The 19,104-nt window shown below is 48.6% G+C and overlaps 1 protein-coding gene across 1 annotated transcript in view; it reads left to right on the top strand.

Annotated features, from left to right (window-relative positions):
* Positions 1–14,314, top strand: part of CCL25 (C-C motif chemokine ligand 25) — a 28,159-nt gene extending 13,845 nt beyond the window's left edge. The window contains exons 3-6 of the mRNA XM_016203484.2: positions 10,868–10,969; positions 12,755–12,872; positions 12,970–13,082; positions 13,434–14,314. Coding sequence (XP_016058970.1) covers positions 10,897–10,969; positions 12,755–12,872; positions 12,970–13,082; positions 13,434–13,570 — 441 coding nt within the window. The 5' untranslated portion in view covers positions 10,868–10,896 and the 3' untranslated portion in view covers positions 13,571–14,314. The remainder of the gene's footprint in view (positions 1–10,867; positions 10,970–12,754; positions 12,873–12,969; positions 13,083–13,433) is intronic.
* The last annotated feature ends 4,790 nt before the right edge of the window (positions 14,315–19,104 follow it).

Genomic DNA, 19,104 nt, shown 5'->3' with positions numbered 1-19,104 from the left:
TTGTTTGCTTGAGCTTTTTCTTGTTTCTTGAGATAGACCTGTAATGCTCTAACTTTCCCTCTTAGGACGGCTTTCTCTGTGTCCCACAGATTTTGGGTTGTTGTGTTATCATTTTCATTTGTTTCAGTGTATCTTTTGATTTCTTCCTTGATCTCATTGTTAACCTATTCATTGTTTAGTAGCATATTATTTAGCATCCGTGTGTATTATTATTACTTAAAATTTTTAATTGATTTTAGAGAGACAGAGAGAGACGTACCACGACCTGGGATCAAACCTGCAACCTGGTTATGTCCCCTGACTGGGAATTGAGCCCACCACCTGCTGGAGTATGAATGATGCTCCAACCAACTGAGCCACGCTGGCCAGGGCTGTATTTTATTATTTTTGATGCTATTGTAAGTGGAATTATTTTCATTTGTTTATTTGTTTATTTATTATTGATTTCAGAGAGAGGAAGGGAGAGGGAGAGAGAGATAGAAACATCAATGATGAGAGTCATTGCTTGGCTGCCTCCTTCATGCCCCCTGCTGGAGATCGAGCCTAAAACCCGCGCATGTGCCCTGACCAGGAATCACCCTCTATCTCCTGGATCATAGGTCGATGCTCAACCTCTGAGCCACACCAGCAGGGCTGGAATTAATTTTAAATTTCCTTTTTAGATTGCTCATTGCTGTTGTATGGAAATGCAACTGATTTTTGTGTGTTGATCTTGTATCATAAAACTTCTGACTTTATTAGCTCTAATAGTTTGTGTGTGTGTGTGTGTGTGTGTGTGTGTGTGTGTGTGTAAGTGTATGGCTTTTGTATCAGGATAATGCTGACCTCATAGAAAGAATGAGCTAGGATGTGTTCCCTCCTCTTCTATTTTTATTGGAAGAGTTTGAGAAGAATTGGCATTAATTCTTCTTTAAATGTTTGATAGAATTCACCAGTGAAGCCATCTGGTCCTGGACTTTTCTTTGTTGGAAAGTTGTTTGTTTTTGTTTAATTTATCTTTATTGTTGAAAGTATTACAGGTGTCCCATTTTTTCCCCCCAATTGACCCCCTCCACCTTGCTCCCACCCCCTCTCCAGGCCTTCACCCTGTTATTGTCTGTGTCCATGGGTTATGCATATAGCTTCTTTGGTTAATCTCTTGCCACCCTCCACCCTCCTTCCCTCTTCCCTCTGAAATATGGTCATCTGTTGCATGCATCAATGTCTCTGGATCTATTTTGTTCATTAGCTTCTTCTTAAAGAAGACCCTTCAACATTTCCTGTAGTGCTGGTTTGGTGGTGATGAACTCCTTTAGCTTTTCCTTGTCTGAGAAGCTCGTTATCTGACCTTCAATTCTAAATGATAGCTTTGCTGGGTAGAGTAATCTTGGTTGTAGGTTCTTGTTTTTCATCACTTTGAATATTTCTTGCCACTTCCTTCTGGCCTGCAAGGTTTCTGTTGAGAAATCAGCAGAGTGCTCCCTTGTAGGTAACTAACTCCTTTTCTCTTGCTACTTTTAAGATTCTCTCTTTGTCTTTAACATTTGACATTTTAATTATGATGTGTCTTGCTGTGGGCCTCTTTGGGTTCCTTTTGTTTGGGACTCTCTGTGCTTCCTGGACTTGTAAGTCTATTTCTTTCCCCAGGTAGGGAAAGTTTTCTGAAGTTGTCCCAGAGACTCCTTATACTATCTTCATATTTCTGGATTCTTTTTTCTTTTTGCTCTTCTGGTTGGGTGTTTTTTGTTTCCTCATGTTCCAAATTGCTGATTTGATTCTCAGCATCCTCTAATCTACTGTTGATTCCCTGTAAATTATTCTTCATTTCAGTTCATGTAGCCTTCATTTCTGATTGGCACTTTATTATGTCATCAATAGTCCACTTGTTTTTGTAATAGTCTTACTAATATCCTTGAGGATCCTTATAACCATAATTCTGAACTCTGTATCTAGTACCTTGCTTGGTTCTATTTCACTTAGTTCCTTTTCTGGAGATTTCTTCTGTTCTTTCCTTTGTGACATGTTTCTTTGCCTCCATATTTTGGCTGCTTCCAGGTGTTTGTTTCTATGTATTAGGTAGAGCTGCTATGTCTCCTGGATTTTGTAGAGTGGCTTTGTGTAGTAGGGGTCCTGTAGGTTCCAGTGGCTCAGCCTCCCCCCAGTCACCTGAGCTGGGCCTTCTAGGTGCTCCCCTGTGTGGGCTGTGTGCATTGTCCTGCTGTAGTTGAGCCTTGGTTGCTATTGGCGTCACTGGGAGGAATTGACCCCCAGGCCAGTCGGCTGTGAGGACCAGCTGCAACTACAGCCAAAGAGCTGCTGTGCTGGAGACACCCCTATGGATCAGGATTTACTTCAGTGGAGCTTTGATTTTCACCAAGTGCACTCCTTGATTGTGTCACTCGTGGATGTGGTAGGGTTGTAATCCAGCTTGGTTGAGTCTGACCACCAAGTGCACTGTCTCTGGGGCCTCCCGGGAGGTGCAAAGTCACCCTCTCCCAGTGCCTTGCCCAGGGCCACCCAGCATGAGCTACACAGCAAACAGTTGGTTGCTACTTGCACTGGGCTTGGAGGTGTCCAGGAGAGGCCAAGCTATGAACCAATGCAGGCTGCCACTAGTGCCAGGCCTGGGGCCACTTATCAAGCCATATGGGGCATGCTGCTGTTTGTTTGAGAGATTTTAGGAAAGTCCTAAGCATGAGGCTCGAGAGGCCACTTGCATAGAAAAGCCACTGGAAATGGCTTGGATGAGCTGCAGGTGGGGAGGGGCAGGGCCTCTGAGAATCACCAGGGCGGCGCCAAAGGTGTGAGTCAGATGCTGGAGATTCAAATATGGGGCCTCCCTGCCAGCTCTTTGTGGGGAGGGCTGGCCGAAGGAGCAATGGCCTCTCCCAGCTCTTCTGCTTGGGAGAAAGCTGCCCCTCCACCTCTTGCCCCAATTTCAGGCAGATTAGTTCCTCCCCAAATGTCCCAGGTTCCTTTCAAGCTGCTGCCCGGCGCTGGGGCTCAGAAGGAGCGTGTCTGAGTACGTGCACGGGCCTTTAAGAGGAAAGCCTGGGACCCGCAGCCTCCACATCCCTCAGTGATAGTCCCTGCTGGTTTTTACAGCCCGAAGTTGTGGGGACTTCTCTTCCCCACCCTGGAGCCCTGGGCTGGGGTCCCAATGTGGGGCTGGGACACCTCACTCCTCTGGGAAACCTCCACCACGGAGATATCCCTCCTAGGTTTAAACCACGGCACCGGGTATGGGCCCGGGACTGCGTCTCTACGATCCAGCCCCAATCCACCTGCATCTCTACCCCTCCTACCGATCTCGATGCTTCTTCAGTTCCCTGGTTGTAGGACTTCTGTTCAGCTAGATTTTAGGAGGTTCTGAGTGGTGGTGGTTCTGTATTTTAGTTGCAATTTTGATGTGGTTGTGGGAGGCAGCGGGTACCTATGCCGCCATCTTGTTTCTCTCTTACCTTTGTTGGAAAGTTTTGATTACTGCTTCAATCTCCTTGTGTCACAGGTCTTTTTTAGATTTTCTATTTCTTCTTCCATCAGTTTTGGTAGTTTGTTTCTAGGAATTTGCCCATTTCATATAGATTATCTAATTTGTTGGCATAAAATTATTCAGAGTATCCTCTTACAGTCCTTTTTATTTATTTCTATAAGGATGGTAGTTATGTCCCCACTTTCACTTCTGATTTTAGTTGTTTTTTCTGTCTTCTAGTTTCCTGTTTTGTATCATCTCAGCATTCATCAGTTGCAATTATAACCCCTTTGTTAGAAAAATAAAAATGAAAAATCACCATGACAATGGGGATTGTATCTGTCTTGTCACTATTGTAACAAACCAACCTGGCATATAGTAGAAATCAGTAAATATTTCCTGAATTACTTCTTGCTAATGTAGGGCCTGAAAAGAACTGGGTAAGGGGCTTTCCCATATCTCGATGGTACTCAGAAGCCAACTGTTGAATCTTCTTTTCCCTGAGCTGATGGCTCTCCAGTGCATCTTCCACATGACCTTGGCAGAGCTACAACACAGACCTGACTACTACCCTCTCCTGGCTAAATCCTTTAGCAGCTCCTCAGTGCCCTACCTTTTTGGGCTCCATATGTGAAGCCCTGGGTAACCTGTCCCCTTCTACCTTATCTTCCATTATCTTCAGCCCCCCCACCCCAGTATCCCACCTTAGCTATTCTGTAGGTCCGTTGGACATCCTGCTCTGGTCTGGTCTCTGGCTGACTCCTACATATCTTTCAGGTTTCCATTCAGCAATTTTTCCCTCTGGAGACCTGGTGAGGTGCCCTCTGTACCCCACAGCCTATGTATAGATATTCCTCTAGAACACCATGCAGCCTTGCAACATTCTATGCACATTCCCCCCACTGGTTTCAAGCTCCACACGGGGAGTGGTGCATCTGTTGTATGCCCTCTGTCTCTGGCTTTCTACACATCACTTCACACCTGTTTTAAAATGTAGGTTTTTGCCCTGATGGGTTTGGATCAATGGTTAGAGCGTTGTCCCCTGGACTAAAGGGTCTTGGGTTTGATTCTGGACAAGGGCACATACCTCAGTTGCAGTCTCAGTCCCTTGCCCCAGTCAGGGTGAGTGCGGAAGGCAACCAATGGATGAATTTCTCTCACATTGATGTTCTCTCTCTCTCTCTTTCCCTCCCTCCCTCCCTCCCTCCCTCCCTCCCTCCCTCCCTCCCTCCCTCCCTCCCTCTCTCTCTCCTTCCTTCCACTCTCTCTGAAAAGCAATGGAAAAAAAAATCCCTGGGTGAGGATTAAGATAATAATAATGAAAAAATAAATAAAACGTAGGTTTTATTATGATGCAGATATGGTGAGGCCCAACAATCAGGAGAAGGTTGCCCTTAAAAAGCCATTTTGGCCTGGTCGGGCGTGGCTCAGCGGTTGAGCATCAACCTAGGATCCAGAAGATCGTGGTTCAATTCCCAGTCAGGGCACATGCCCAGGTTGTGGGCTCAATTCCCAGTGGGGGATGTGCAGGAGGCAGCCGATCAATGACGACTCTCTCATCATTGATGTTTCTACCTGTCTCTCCCTCTCCCTTCCTCTCTCTGAAATCAATAAAGATATATTTTTTTAAAAAAAGACATTTGGTTGCCCTGGCTGGTGTGGCTTAGTTCGTTGAGCATCTCATGCACCAAAATTTCACCAGTTCCATTCCAGATCAGGGCATGTGCCTGGGCTGCAAGCTTGATCCCTGGAAGGAGGTGTGCAGGAGGCAGCTGATCCATGCTCCTTTCTCACATCAATGTTTCTCTCCTCCTTTCCTTTTTTTTTTTAAAAAAAATATGTCTATTGATTTCGGAGGGAGAGATAGAAACATAAATGATGAGAGAGTCATTGATCGGCTGCCTCCCACACACTTCTTACCAGAGTATCGAGCCTGCAACCTGGGCATGTGCCCTGACCCAGAATCTAACCACGATCTCCTGGATCATAGGTCGATGCTCAACCACTGAGCAACGCCAGCTGGTCTTTCCCTTCCTCTCTCTTTCTCTAAAATCAATTTAAAAAGTATATATTTTTTAAAAAGACATTTTGTTACAGATTCCAAGAGGTGGAGACACGCTGTGCCACACAGGGCCACACAGAAAGCACAGGGCAGTCAGGAGGCAGAAAGAAAGGGGGGTGCATGGACAAGAGCCTTTATTGTGGTGTTCACGGGAAGGAGTGGGTGAGGCAGTGTACTCAGGTTTAGGATTGGCTAGTTTGAATAGTTTCAGCATGCTCTGAGGCATAGGGGCTGGGCCTTGTTGTCTGGCACCTGGTCCTGGGGTGATCAGGGCAGAGGAATAATTCCTCTGGGAGTGTGAGATGGATAACAGAGGTGGTTGTGGTTGTGGTTCTGGATTGGCTGGTTTGCACATGAAAGGTGCACCACTAGGAATTGGCTAGCCCTGGAAGGGGCAGTCTCTCCAGGATCTACAAAGCCCCAACTGTCAAAATAACAGAATAAAAAAGACATGCTTGGAACACACAGTTTTTAGGGCAGTAAAATACTCTATGATACCATCATGATGGATACATGTACTGTACATTTGTCCAAACCCACAATACCAGGAGTGACCTCTAATGTAAACTATGAACTCAGGGTGATGATGATGTATTAGTGGAGTTTTATCAATGGTAACAAATATACAGCCATGCAAGTTTAGGGCATAGAGTATATGGAAACTCTCTGTCCTTCCCCTCAGTTTTGCTGGGAAAATTAAACTGCTCTAAAAAAACAAAACAGTCTTGCAATGGCAGGTGTGACTCAGTTGGTTGAGCATTGGCCCTCAAACTGAAAGGTCACAGGTTGATTCCTGGTTGGGGCACATGCCCAGGTTGCAGGCTCGATGCCTGGTTGGGGTACATGCAGGAGGCATCCAATCGATGTTTCTCACATTAATGTTTCTGTCTCTCTCCCTCTCCCTTCCTCTCTCTAAAATCAATAAAACCATATTTTAAAAACTGTCATAATAAAAAATAAAATATAATGAAACAACAAATTATGAGCTGACCATTATCTGTGGCTAGAACTGCACTGTCCAGTAAAGTGGACACTAGCCACATGTGGCTATTTAGCACTTGAAATGAGCTGCAGGTGTACAACAAACCATATTTTGAAGACTTACTATGCAAAAAAGGAAAATGTCTCATCATTTTTATTTGGTTACATGTTGAAATAATACAGTGGTGGGCAAAAGTAGGTGTTAATAATAATACATAATATAATAATAAATAAATAAATAATGATACAAGAAAAAACTTGAATACTCAAAACTGTAAACCTACTTTTGCCCACCCCTGTATTTTGATAGGGTTAAATGAAATACATTATTAAATTTTTTAAAAATATTTTTTAAAATTGATATTTAGAGAGAGAGAGAAACTTCAGTCAGCTGCCTCCTACACACCCCCCCATTGGCAGGGATCAAGCCCACAACCCAGGCATGTGCCATGACCAGGAATGAAACCGGCAACCTTTCAGTGCATGGGACAATGCCCAACCAACTGAACCACACCAGCCAGGGCTACATTATTAAATTTTCTAAAAGACATGTTTAATACAGCACTCAATAGTATGTATATGTGGAATGAAGGAATCACACCTAAGCTTGGAATGTGGACCCTGCTTACTTGGTCAGGCAACTTAACCTCTCTGGGCCTCAGTTGATGTTTTTTCCCTATAACATGGGGATAAATAATAATCCTCTAGGGCTGTTACTTCAAGCCACTCACTTTAAAGAAGTGCAGCTCATCCCCAGCATCTCTCTGTCATTCAGGATTAGAGGCAGTGATTCTAACCTCACAGCATCTTGCTTTGTTTTTTGCTGCTTGTTGGCTCTGCACTGGGATCATATGTCTTTTTCACTGCTTGACCCAGCACCCAGCCCAGTGCCTGGCATATAGAAAGTGCTCGCTAAGTGCTGAATGAATGAGATTAAGTGACCCCAGCACAGGTGTTCAGTGAGGATCAGTAACATCCTTGTAATCTTTCATGTTTGGGACATATCTGCTTCCTTACTGCCGTCACCCCAGGGTGCTAAGTGAGAGGCATCCAGAAAACCTGTGTGGAAGGGGCAAATGGAGCTTAGCAACTTATAAGAGGTTCTCAGGACTGGATGGGACCCTCTCTTCAGGGCCCACCACCCTCCCTTCTCAAGCCACCCTGCCCTAGCCCCAGCCTGGCTTGGCCCCCACAATTGCAGTAAGAGCAGGAGAAGCACAAGAACTGAGGCCAAGGCCCTGATCCAGTGCCAGTAGCCTGAGTCCCCTCACTCTGGCCATCAGTGCATCTGTCCCCTTGGAACACAGAAGTGGCTGGTCAGCCTGGGGAGGGAAGCCCCTCAAAGCTGGCCTTGCAGGAGGGACCAGGGCCAACCACATTGGGAACACATCGAAAGGGGTCACACAGAGACAATCTATAAACCAAGTGTCTGGAAGTTAGGCCAGAGGCTGGCAAGGCATCCCTTTCCCCACCTCCACCCCCACCCCCACCCTCCTTTCTCCAGTTGCTTGGCAACCACTGTGCATCTGGACCAGAACAAGAGGCAACTGGGCATAACAGGAGTCCAGGCCCAGCACACAGGACAACTGCCTCCCCAAGAGATGCATGATGATGGGGAGGAGGGGAGAGAAGGGCCCTTAGCTGCTTCTCTCAGAGGCCACCTAAGCTGGTGGGACCCTGAGGCATCAGAGGTTCAGGAGAGCTGTAGGCAGCACCTGGGGATGAGGGAGATCTGATATACAAATTAACTGCAGAAAAAAACCCAATTCAGCTGGTGGTACTTCCCCAGTATCTTTACTGGGCCTCTGCTCAATGGCCCTCCCCCGTTACGGAGGGGATTGTCCCCTTTTCCTTTATAGTATTTAAGAAAAGTTTATTTTCCTGGCCAAGAAAAAAGGGCAAATGACTTGGCTTCCTTGACCCTCCGTCTTCTCCTCTATAAAGTGGGCCAACGTTGAGCACCTGGGAAGGTCCTCAAGTAGAGAAATAAGAAATACTCAGACTGCAGAGGAGTTCACTCCAAAGGGAGCAGTTGGTATTTCCCCTCATAGAGTCCCCCGCCCACCCTGCTCTACAGTAGGGCCACCTATGTATGCCCACTAGAGGTGCTTTCCACAGAGGTGCCTCCCGGAGCAGAGCTGTGGCCCTGCCCACCACCCTGGTACTACAGCCTGCCCTGCCGGCCCTGGGGTGTAGTCAGTCCCAGAGTTTGGCTCAGCTCTCGGCCGGAGACCACCCGCAACGACTCCCATTGTCAGAGCTGGTGACCAGGAAGCAGGAGGAGGCTTTTGTCCCCACAGCAGCACTCATTTCACACAAGATGAGAAGAGGGTCCCCCGCTGGAAGCAGTTTATCCTTAACACCTCCAGCCGCTGTAGGAACGGAAGAGGCCTCCCCTCTCCCGGTTCAGCCTTGACCTGACCATGATATGTGGCCTCCTCACACTCAGCAGCTGTGGTCGTTAGAACTCGGGGTTTCCGTTCAGGGCCTCGCCTTCCTGAGCATCTCGTCTCCCACCCAAACACCTGGGTCCTGAGCCGAGTCCAAGAAACGCGCAAATCCCTGCGTGATTTGCGTTCTGGTTCCTCAGCTTCTCTGCCCTCCTGTTAAGGCTTCACTGGAACGAACTGTGAGGCCCGGGGCGGGAAGACGGACTCACTCGCCCGGGACCTCGGCTAAGTCTAGGTGACTACACGTCTTGGCCGCTGCCCACCGGCGGGGAGGCAGCGGCAGCGGGCCGGCGGCTCACGCCGCGTCCCCACGCCCGCAGCCACGCGGAGCCGCGTCCGGGCTCAGCCCCACTCACCCTGGACTGCCGCGGCCAAGGTTGGGTTGGGGCGGGGCCCGTAAGCTCCGCCCCCAATGTGAGCCCCACCCAGAAAGCTCCGCCCCGGCGGTAAGCACCTCCCAACAAGCCCCGCCCCCGCCCAAGCCCCGCCCAGCCAGCCTTTACTCAGTCTAGGGCAGTGCGCGAAGAGTTCCCCTCCGCGGGCTCCAAGTGGAGCAGGGGAGATGAAAAAGGGTACAGGCTGATATAAATACCTGGAGTGGTCTACAGCTAAGAATGCAGGAGACGAAGAGTTAAAAGCAATCAGCTGTGAGTTCTCTGCAGCGCTCCCTTTCCCCTACTTACATCCCTCCTCTTCACTCCCCCCGCCCCGCACCCCTGTTCCGTCTGGGCCCCAGGACCCAGAGAAAGAAGAAAGGCCTACTAGACTATTTCACTCCTGCTGGCGCGGCTACGTGGGGCTCCCGACTTTTCTTCCAAAACCAGAGCATTTATTTGTTGCAGTTAATAGTTTTATTGAGATCATTCTCAAGAATATTCGGGAAAATTCTCATACGTACATTGCACCCATTGCAAGTGGACCATTCTGTGATGTTTACTGTATTCTCAGAGTCGCTGGATCCTCATCACTAATTTCAGAACAAAACAAAACACCAAAACCCCTCTGCAGTCGCTCCTCATTCTCCCCTCCTCCTAACCCATGGCAACCACTAATTTTACTTTCTGTTTCTATAGATTTGCCTCTTCTCAATACCAGGGCATTTCTGTGACATGTTACCCCACTGTGTGAAGTCAGGGCCCCACGAAAACAGGTGGCTGGGAGTGGGGAGCAGAGGTAAAGTCTCCCCTGGGCTCTAGGCAGCCTGGGACCTGTCCACAAGAAGCCACCCAGGTGTTTGGCAGGAGAGGGAACGGGAGGAGGCGAAAGGCCCTTCAGGGAGAAAGCAGGGTGCTGGCTGAGAGGCCTAGAATAGGGGAGAAAGGGGGTGGGGGGTACAAGGTAGCCAGCCTTCAAGTGTCCTGGTCAAGGTCAAGGCTGGACTGTCCATCTGCATCCATCCTTCAGCCTCTTATTGCCAAGGAAGCCAAACCCCTGTCTGTTCCACATCTGAGTAGTTAGTTGAGGGAGTCATTGTTTCCTGATTTGGGTCCTCTTGTTGCCCCCAACTCCCCTCCACGTGTATCCTGACCTTGGATAGAGGAGCTAGAAAGAGAAACAGGGAGAAGGGAGGAGGGCGGGGCATGTGGGAGAAGCCCAGAGGTGGAGCGGGGGAGCTGGTGGGGAGGAGGAAGAGGGTGGAGGATAGGTGGGGCTCAATCTATAAAGGGGAGAATGCTGCTGGCTAGTGGGCAGGAGAGCTTGGCATACGCTCCAGAGGACCAGGGACCCCATAGGCTTTGGTAAGTGCTCCCTCCCCCAACCGCAACTGAGACCAGCAGCTGATTCAGGAAAGACTGTCCCCCTCCTATGCTGCCTGCCTCCCTTGCAGAGGGCTCTGGCTCCAGATGAGGGGGGCAGGGTATTCCCAATGCCTGCTACTTTCCATTTGGGGTCTACCCCCCCCCCCCCCCGTTATCCCTCAAGGATCAGGAAGAGGAGGACCAGCCTGAACCATGAACTTGTGGCTCCTGGCCTGCCTAGTGACCTGCTTCATAGGCACCTGGGCACCTGCTGTCCAAGCTCAAGGTACTGTCTTGGGCCATACCTGCTCTCCCCCCCCCCCCAGATTTTCCTCCTCCACATGCACTGTCCAGTTCTCTGACAGCTACCCCACCCCCAGGCATGCAGAAACTCCTGGCATCTGTGCAGCTCCCAGGCCTGTAGGGTCCCTGTGGTGCCTCCACCACAGTCTATAACCCAAGTCTTCTATGCAGGGACTCCGGGGAAGGTGGGGAGCAGAGGGTGGCTCCCAGTAGTGGCCTAACCCCTTACCACCAGGAACACACTGCAGTGACCTCATCCTGCAAAGCCCAGAGACTAGCAGGAATGGATCCCCATCTCAGCTTCCCCCAACCTGGGCTAACTGTGTGGTCAGGCTGAGGCTCACTACTCAGGCTTTATGGGCCTCAGTTTCCTAATCTGCAAAGTGGGGCTCCGAATTCCCACTGCAGAGAGAGGGGCCATGAAGACCCAATGGGTTGATGCCTACAAAACACTTGGCCCAGTGCCTGTGGCAACCACGATAATTACTATTACTGTTATTAATGGGAACTCTCTTCCCTTCTCTCACTAGATTAGGCACTTGAGGATTTTGTTGACTAAAAGCCAGTTCTGGGCATGCACTATCCCCAGGAGAGGAGCCCTACCACTGTGTCTTCAATCCCAGTGGGCCCAGGGGAGGCAAGTGAACCCCAGCAGCTGACAGGGCAGGGTCCAGGTCCCTTTGCCCCACTCACCTGCCCCACCCACCCCTTACTATGTTTGAGGCCCTTGCCTGTCCCCCAGCAGATTTTAGCCTTTGCCCCAGAGGGGGCTGGGCTTCATTTCTATTGTCCTGGTATCAGAGGCCCATTCCAGCAGTCAGACCAAACCCAGGCCCTTTGATCCTGGGCGCAGAATGGCACCCAGCCCCAGGAAACTACTTGTCTGACACTGTGGCCCAGGGTCCATTTGACTCCACTGCCCCTTGCCCTCTGGGGCCACTCGAGCCCTCCCCCTTACCTCTCCCTCTGGCTATACTCTGCCAGGACTCAGTCATGGTCCCTCCAGGGGCCAACAGGACAGATCTCCTAAAGGCCTCTGTACCTTTGCCTCTTGCATCAATTCATTTTTTGCTTCCAGACCTTCTGGCACCAGTACTTCCTCCTCTGAACATCTCTCCTCCAGGTCCCTGAGCTTCCCCCTCCCAGCATAGACCAACTTCCAGGTCTCCCAACTAGGCCAGGACATTCCCAATGACAAAACTGCATCCAATTTCTCTCTGTATGTCCAGACATCTGGCTCTGAGTAGGAAGTCTAAATGCTTTTGTTCAACCAAGAGGTGAATGAACCCAGTCTCTGGTCAGGTGACTCAGAGTGGTCTCTGATGGGGACAGAGAGGAGGTACCTGAGATAGATCTATGTGGGGAAAGGCCAGCCTGGAGCAGGAGCCAGGACATCAGGAGCAGTGGGCCAGCCTGCTCATTTTAGGAGGAGGGACCCGGATGGGAGTGGTGGCCCTTGATCCCTCCTCAGGGTACTGCACCTACCCCACCTACCCTCCTTTCCTTCTGCCCCAGAGCAGGATTGGAAATGGCCTTGGTCCCCCATTCATTTTGAGGTCCTGGGCCCTTCCCAGCATGGGCCTTGAACCCAAAGGTGAGCTGAATGGCTTCCTTATCACCTGGGCTGTCCCTCAGCCTCCATGGGGCCTGGGACAGTCATGGTATGTTTGAAGGTACCCACACTGGTAGCTGTGCCTGCACACTCAGTGCACATGCAGCCACACATGCACCATAGAAAAGTGAGCCTGGGGTGGCCGTTTGACTGCAGGCATTGTTGAGGACTGCTGCCTGGCTTACCACCCCCACCTTAAGTGGACTGTGCTCCGGCATGCCCGTAGTTACCAGCACCAGGATTTGAGTGGGAGCTGTAACCTGCCTGCCGTGATGTGAGTGGGACAGTGGGGGCTGGGGTGGGTGGGGGCTCACACTTAACTTTGCTTCCTGCTTATACACTAACCTTACACTTCACTCTCACTTGCACAGATTCAAGTTCCCTCACAAACAGAGGATGGTGTGCGGGAACCCAAAGGCCAAGTGGGTAAAAATTGGGATGAAGTTTCTGGATAGGAACAAGGACTTTCCAAAGCATCACCAAGGTACCTGGAGAACCTTCCAAGGTGGATGAGACCCTAGCCCAGCATCTAGGGGGCCTACCCTCCCTGCTGCTGGCTCCTGAGTTTCTCAACCCCCAAAGGAGGGGATTGCAGCCCAGCATGCTGACAGCTGCCCCCACCCCAAAGAAAGCCAGTTGCTGGGGAGTGGGAGACTGAGTAAATGAGCAATTCTTTTAGTCAAGACATTTTCATTTGCCAGAGATGGAAAAGTCAAGCAAATGGGAAACTCATCAGCTCAAATGACGAGCCAATGACTTCAGGCTTGGCTGGATCAAGGTGCTCAAAGGGTATTGGTAAATCTTTTATCTATTTCTCTTTCCCTCTTTCTGACAGCCCCTCACAAAGGGAGGAAGGATTTGAGCTCTGGAACCTCCAGGCTTCCACTGTCCAGGTTTAGAGATCCCACCAGAAGCAGAGAGAAGAATGCCTCCCTCCCAACAAGAGCTAATCCAAGGATTCTGACCATGTGACCATCTCTGGGCTCAGCAAACTCATCTGCAGGACCAAGAAGGGTTGGAGCTGTGGACAGCCCCACAGGACACATGAAAGGGTCCTAGGTGTCCATGACAGATCCGACCCAGGGAGCTTTGGCTCCACTTCACTCCGTCAACTGCCATCCTTTCCAATCCCTCCTGCAAGATTGTGAGCACATCTCCAATATCAATCAACACAATAGGGGCTGGAGCTTTCTCCACTGTCACTGTTGCGCTGTAGCCCCCCAGTTCATCTACAAGCCAACTGTCAATCTCCTGTACCTAAATCGGTAGTGGTTCCCTCACCCCTGCCACCTCCTGTTCCTTGGGTAGCTGACCTCATTTCAATCCCCTTGTTTTCTTTGGGAGCCAGAGCCAGCCCTTGCCAGATACATCACCCATCTGCAGTCTCTTGTCACTCACTCTGGGGCGCACTTGCCTGTGGTGTCCCTCTGAGTCCTTGCAAAGCTCTAGTCCAGGGGTGGGGAATATCCAGCCCCTTGGCCGTATATGGCCCACAAAATCATTAGGTCTGGCCCTGACAAGGCAACGGCAGATGGGACTGGAAATTTAAATCTAGGAGCTTTGTTCATAGCTAATTTTTAAGTTGATGATTTTGTATGGCCTGCGAATGATGTTATAAATATCCAAATGGCCCTTGACAGAAAAAAGTTTCCCTACCCCTGCCCTAATCCATACATATACACCTCCTGGGCTGCGCTTTATTAAACCTATAGTGAGACATCATTCCTGTCTCTGTCACGTTTCATTATGGGGTGCCAGTCTCAGCCTGTGCTGAATCCCACATGATCCCCTCTCACTCCAGGATAGCATACATCTCCGGGGGGCCAAGCACTGGATGTGGTAGTTACAGGCCTGAGTGCATGTTCAGCTGGTGACCTTGAGCAAACCACTTGTTCTCTTGCTGCCTCCTTCCTGGTTTATAAAGTGGGGTTCACATGCTTGCTTTACCCAGGTTCCTGGGCTATAGTGACTGGCTAATGGATGAAGCTGCTATGAACTCTGACAGGTGTCCAGAAGCTCCTGATAAGTTGGGTGAACCAGACCCCAGACAAGACAAAGTCCTGTAGGAGGAGGAAGGGCCAAACTTCAGGGTCTAAGTCCACTTGGAGGGATGTGCCTTATGCCCACCTCTGATGCTCTTCCCATGTCCCACCAAGCCCAGGGTGGTGAGGTGAGTCCTGGTGCAGTGCAGAAGTTTAGCCTGAGATTGGCGAGATACAGTGAATCACAGGGCCCTGCTTGATCCTAGTGTTGGAAGTGGAGCAATAGCTTCCAGCTGTCTCCAAGAAAGACCAAGTATTGGGGAGAAGCTCATCTCATCTGAGGTCGTAGGGTAGCATGTTGCTCTTCCTGAGTTTCAGGGTTCCACCTGGTCAGCCACTGCCACAGGATGGATCCTTACCAGTTCTAGAAACTCCTGCCTCTGGAGAGGACTGCATGGAGGCCCTGGGGCCTATTAAGGTCCCTGCTTGTCATGAGCAGAGTTTCATTAGTTTCCCCAAACCCCATGAAATGAGGCAGGGGCTAGGTGGTACCCAGGTGGTGAGTCTGGAGAAGGGGCTGCAGGAGGAGCCTGGGGCCAGGCTATAGTAGTTGCAGCCAAACCTTCAGTCTCTAGGCCTGAACCCCTGGCCCCAGCTGCCCCTCTGGCTGGGTGCCCCAGGGCCCTGCCATGCTCACCACCTCCAGCTGGTAGGTTCCAGGCCCTGGCCTCCAACGCCCCAGCTACAGGGAGCTAAGGTCACTGAGGTGAGGCATGTAGAAGAAACTTTGCTCGTTGCCATGGGCAATGGCAAAGCAGAACTGGCCTCTCAGACTCTCTAGTGCTGGCCACAGCTCCAGGATGTGCTTAGCCCAGCCCAGGCATGAGAGGTTCAAGCCCAATGTCAGTGGGGCCTCCACATCAAGGCTGGCTAGGCTCACCTGGGGGGAAAACCAGGTGGATGGTGGTTAGAGGCTGGCAGAACTGGAATATGGTAAGTAAAGGGCCATGGAGTCATGGCCAAGGGAGATTTTAGCCAATATCTAAAGAGGAGGAAAACACAGAGCACACTCTGCCCTTGACTTCTGTCTAGCCCTCCATCCACAAGGCCAATGGTCAGCTTGGGTTATAAACAAAGGCATGAAATTGGAAGCTGGTTCTCAGATGGGAAGCAAAGAGGGAAGGTAGGCAGCCAGTTTTACACACTGACTCCATACCCCCAGTCTCAGTGGAGGGGCTTTAGTAAGATTCCTGCCAGTCTGGACAGAGAGAATTGAAGATATGACCTAAGAGTCCTATACAGGAGTCAGTCAGCATCAGACCCCAGAGCCTAAGGTGACTCAAAAGTGGACTGAGGTGGCTGAAATTATGACCAAGGGTCTTGCAGCAGAAGCCAGGCTCAGAGAGGATGCCAGACCCAAAACAGTGAGAGAAAAGTTGGGCTAGAGAGAAAAGTTGCCAGATAGCTTTCCGGTTCCTGTAGGCCTGCTGCACTTTCTACATCTGAACTCTTTGAGAGCCCTCTGTGATGATAAACCCCTCTTTATCTGAGCTCCTGTGAGTGTGTTCCTGGTTCTGGCAGCCAGACAGGGCTCTGAGTAAGTCAGCCAACCGCAATGTCAGGCTAACCAAGGCTGGGTGCCACATCCAATCACACAGGAGGTTATCTGTGTTTTCTTCTTTGCTCCGGCAGTGCCGTTTGTTTTGCCTAATTGATATGCTGCCGGGGTGTTTTGCTGTTGCATTAAAAGTGAAAGCTATTTCTGTTTTCCAACCCCGCAACTCTGGAGATTTCAGCCCTTCCCATTAAGTGTTGCACAGACTTGTGCTCCTACTGACACCTACTATAAATCTGTGGGTACTGCAGGATCGAGGACTGGTGACACAGTGGCTAACCTGACAGACACAGGGCCCTACACTTGCAAAGCTTACAGAAAATAATAGTAACAATGGGATAACATATACAGCCACTGTTTTTTCCCAGCAAGAGGTTAAAAAAAAACACAACAAAAGGGGAAAATCAGGGCAAAGTAAGCTAATATTAAAAGCCTCTCACTCCTGGCCTGCTCACTGAAACACTTGCACATGCAGGGAATGCACACCAGTCCATGTGCATTCACATGCTCATTAACAAACCCACACACAAGAAAACACACACACAGTGCCTCACACACCTGCTTACCCATCATCCAAGTTCATGCACACACACACAATCACGAATGGGTTCTGGTTCACACACACCTGCCAGCACAGACTGGCGCACACACACACACACACACACACACACACAGGATCACTCGCTCCAGCACCCACTGGAGCATGGATACACAACTGTGAACAGACTCTTACTCACCTTTGCCCTCAGTGGTGTAGCCTGAGCCATGGGGGCCAGCTTCCTGTGGGCGAAGGTGCCAGGAAGGGGACAGAGCTTGCAGTGGGAGCCCCAGGCATCGCTCCCTCTGCAGCAGCACTCTACCCTGGTGACTGCCTCACCACCATTCCATGGGGCCTGGCACATGGCCTGCAGCACCTCGGAGAAGCAGGACCCCCACTGGATGTCTGCAGGAAACGACTGGGGATCATGGGTGGGAGAAACTCACCATCAGGGTCCCACTTTTCTGTGGTGTCTGGGGGCACCAAGAGTCTACACATGAGCTCCCAGATGCCTCTGGCACGGCTGTGCTTGTGCACGGGTGCAATCTTCCAAGCTGTGGTTCCCAACACTGTTAAACACCCTCGGTAGGCTAGGGCTGAGGATGGGGCTGAGGCTGGAGCTGAGGCTGGAGCTGCTGCAGAAGCTACAGACTGGAAGATGAGAGAACTACCCCTGGGCTGCAGACACCAGGCTGCTCTCTGAGGGTCAAGAGCAGCATCCTCCTGGCCTAGAAGAGATAGAAGACGGCTTTTTAAAGTAAGCATGTGCCTGATTAATATAACATAATATATAACCATTTCAATAATTTATAAAACTTTTGTTTCCTAGGCCAATACAGGAAAACTTTTTTCCTTCTTAACTGCCTGGAAAGGACTAAACAAATTCTATATTCACTTACTTTAGATTCATTTATCTAATTAAATTTATCATTCCGTTTACCTATATGTTTCTTTTTGCTTCTTCATGCCACATAATTTTTTAAACTTGTGCAGACCCTCTGCAATTTTCCTAGTCCCTTTCAGTTTTTTTTCTTAACTCCCTCAGAAATAACCAACTTTAGAACCACCTATTTTCAATTCTATATTAACAAAACCATATAATTTCTTCCAATTTAATTAGAATTCTTTTTTTTTTTTTTTTTTTACAAACAAGTAAATTTACTTAAGTTACTAAAATAGCTTTTAAAGTCATTTACAGATCAGCTGCTATAATTATCTTTCCAGAAAGGTAAGCAAAATTAATTATTTTAAAATTATTTTGGTCAGTGAAACATTTAATAAAAACATTTGTTTCTCTATATGGTATATATAGGTATAAAATAAGCCTTTTCAAAAACTCTTGTTTTAGAATCCTCTAGAAATCAGATGATCTGACAAGAACAAATTACAACACAGGGTATAAATTTATGAATACTGGTAGTCCTGATGGGAAGAAAGCAGGCCACATTCTACTACCAGTCATGGGATCCTCAAAAGGTAAATGTTCAGTGAGGCCAATGGCTCTAGATTTCTAAAAACAGTATTTTCATTTAAAGATTTGTTGATAATTAAAAAAAAAAAAAAAGGTGGCTCTACAATTTTGACATTCTAAGAAAACAAAAGCAGTTGATGGGTGAGAAAGCTGTTACAGATGCAAAGTTATAACTGAAATCAGTAATGCACAGTAGTACCTTTTAACATTCTTCACATATGGTACAGTTCACTTCCTTTTTGGCTTGAGGCACCCTTAAAATTTATCACCTGCATAGTAAATCTTTACATTTTGTTATAAGAATTTCACTAAAGCATTTAGACTGCAACAAGTGGACACGCAGAAAATTAAATCCTTCAATAGCCCAGAAACGCTGATTAACAAATGGTTTACCAATTTCTAAAATTATATCCCTTTTTTCCCTCCCTTCCCCAAAAACTATATTTCTTAATTCAAAACAAGTCTTCAGGATATATCCAAAATAAACTGCTTTGGACTTACCTGCCCTTAGGAGTCAAATGAACAAGTACACTAACCTCATGATATCCATGCTTCAAAATCTTTAGATCTCTTAAAAGGTAAAAAAAACAAAAAAACAAATCCCAACAGAATGCACTGAGAGTGGAGTTTAGATAACTATGTTTGACTAACCTAAATCTCAGTGCTTATTTTAACATTTCACCCTTAAGACTTTATTTTCCCCTCCTTTCCTTCCCCATTCCTCATATTCTCTCTTTTCCCTTGTCTTTTTCTCCCCACCCTCTGCAAACAAACAAAAAACAAAACCCAAGTTTGACACATCCAGGTGACCTTTTATTACTTTTGTTCCAATAAGCAGAAGCTGACTAAAGAATTCACGATTAAGTGATGTAAAAGAAAACAAAATGGGGAAACCCACAG

Source organism: Miniopterus natalensis, chromosome 4 (assembly GCF_054644295.1).
Source record: "Miniopterus natalensis isolate mMinNat1 chromosome 4, mMinNat1.hap1, whole genome shotgun sequence".
Classification (NCBI taxonomy): domain Eukaryota; kingdom Metazoa; phylum Chordata; class Mammalia; order Chiroptera; family Miniopteridae; genus Miniopterus; species Miniopterus natalensis.
The sequence above is the reverse complement of the archived record's forward strand: the minus strand, read 5'-3'. Positions and strand labels throughout refer to the sequence as shown.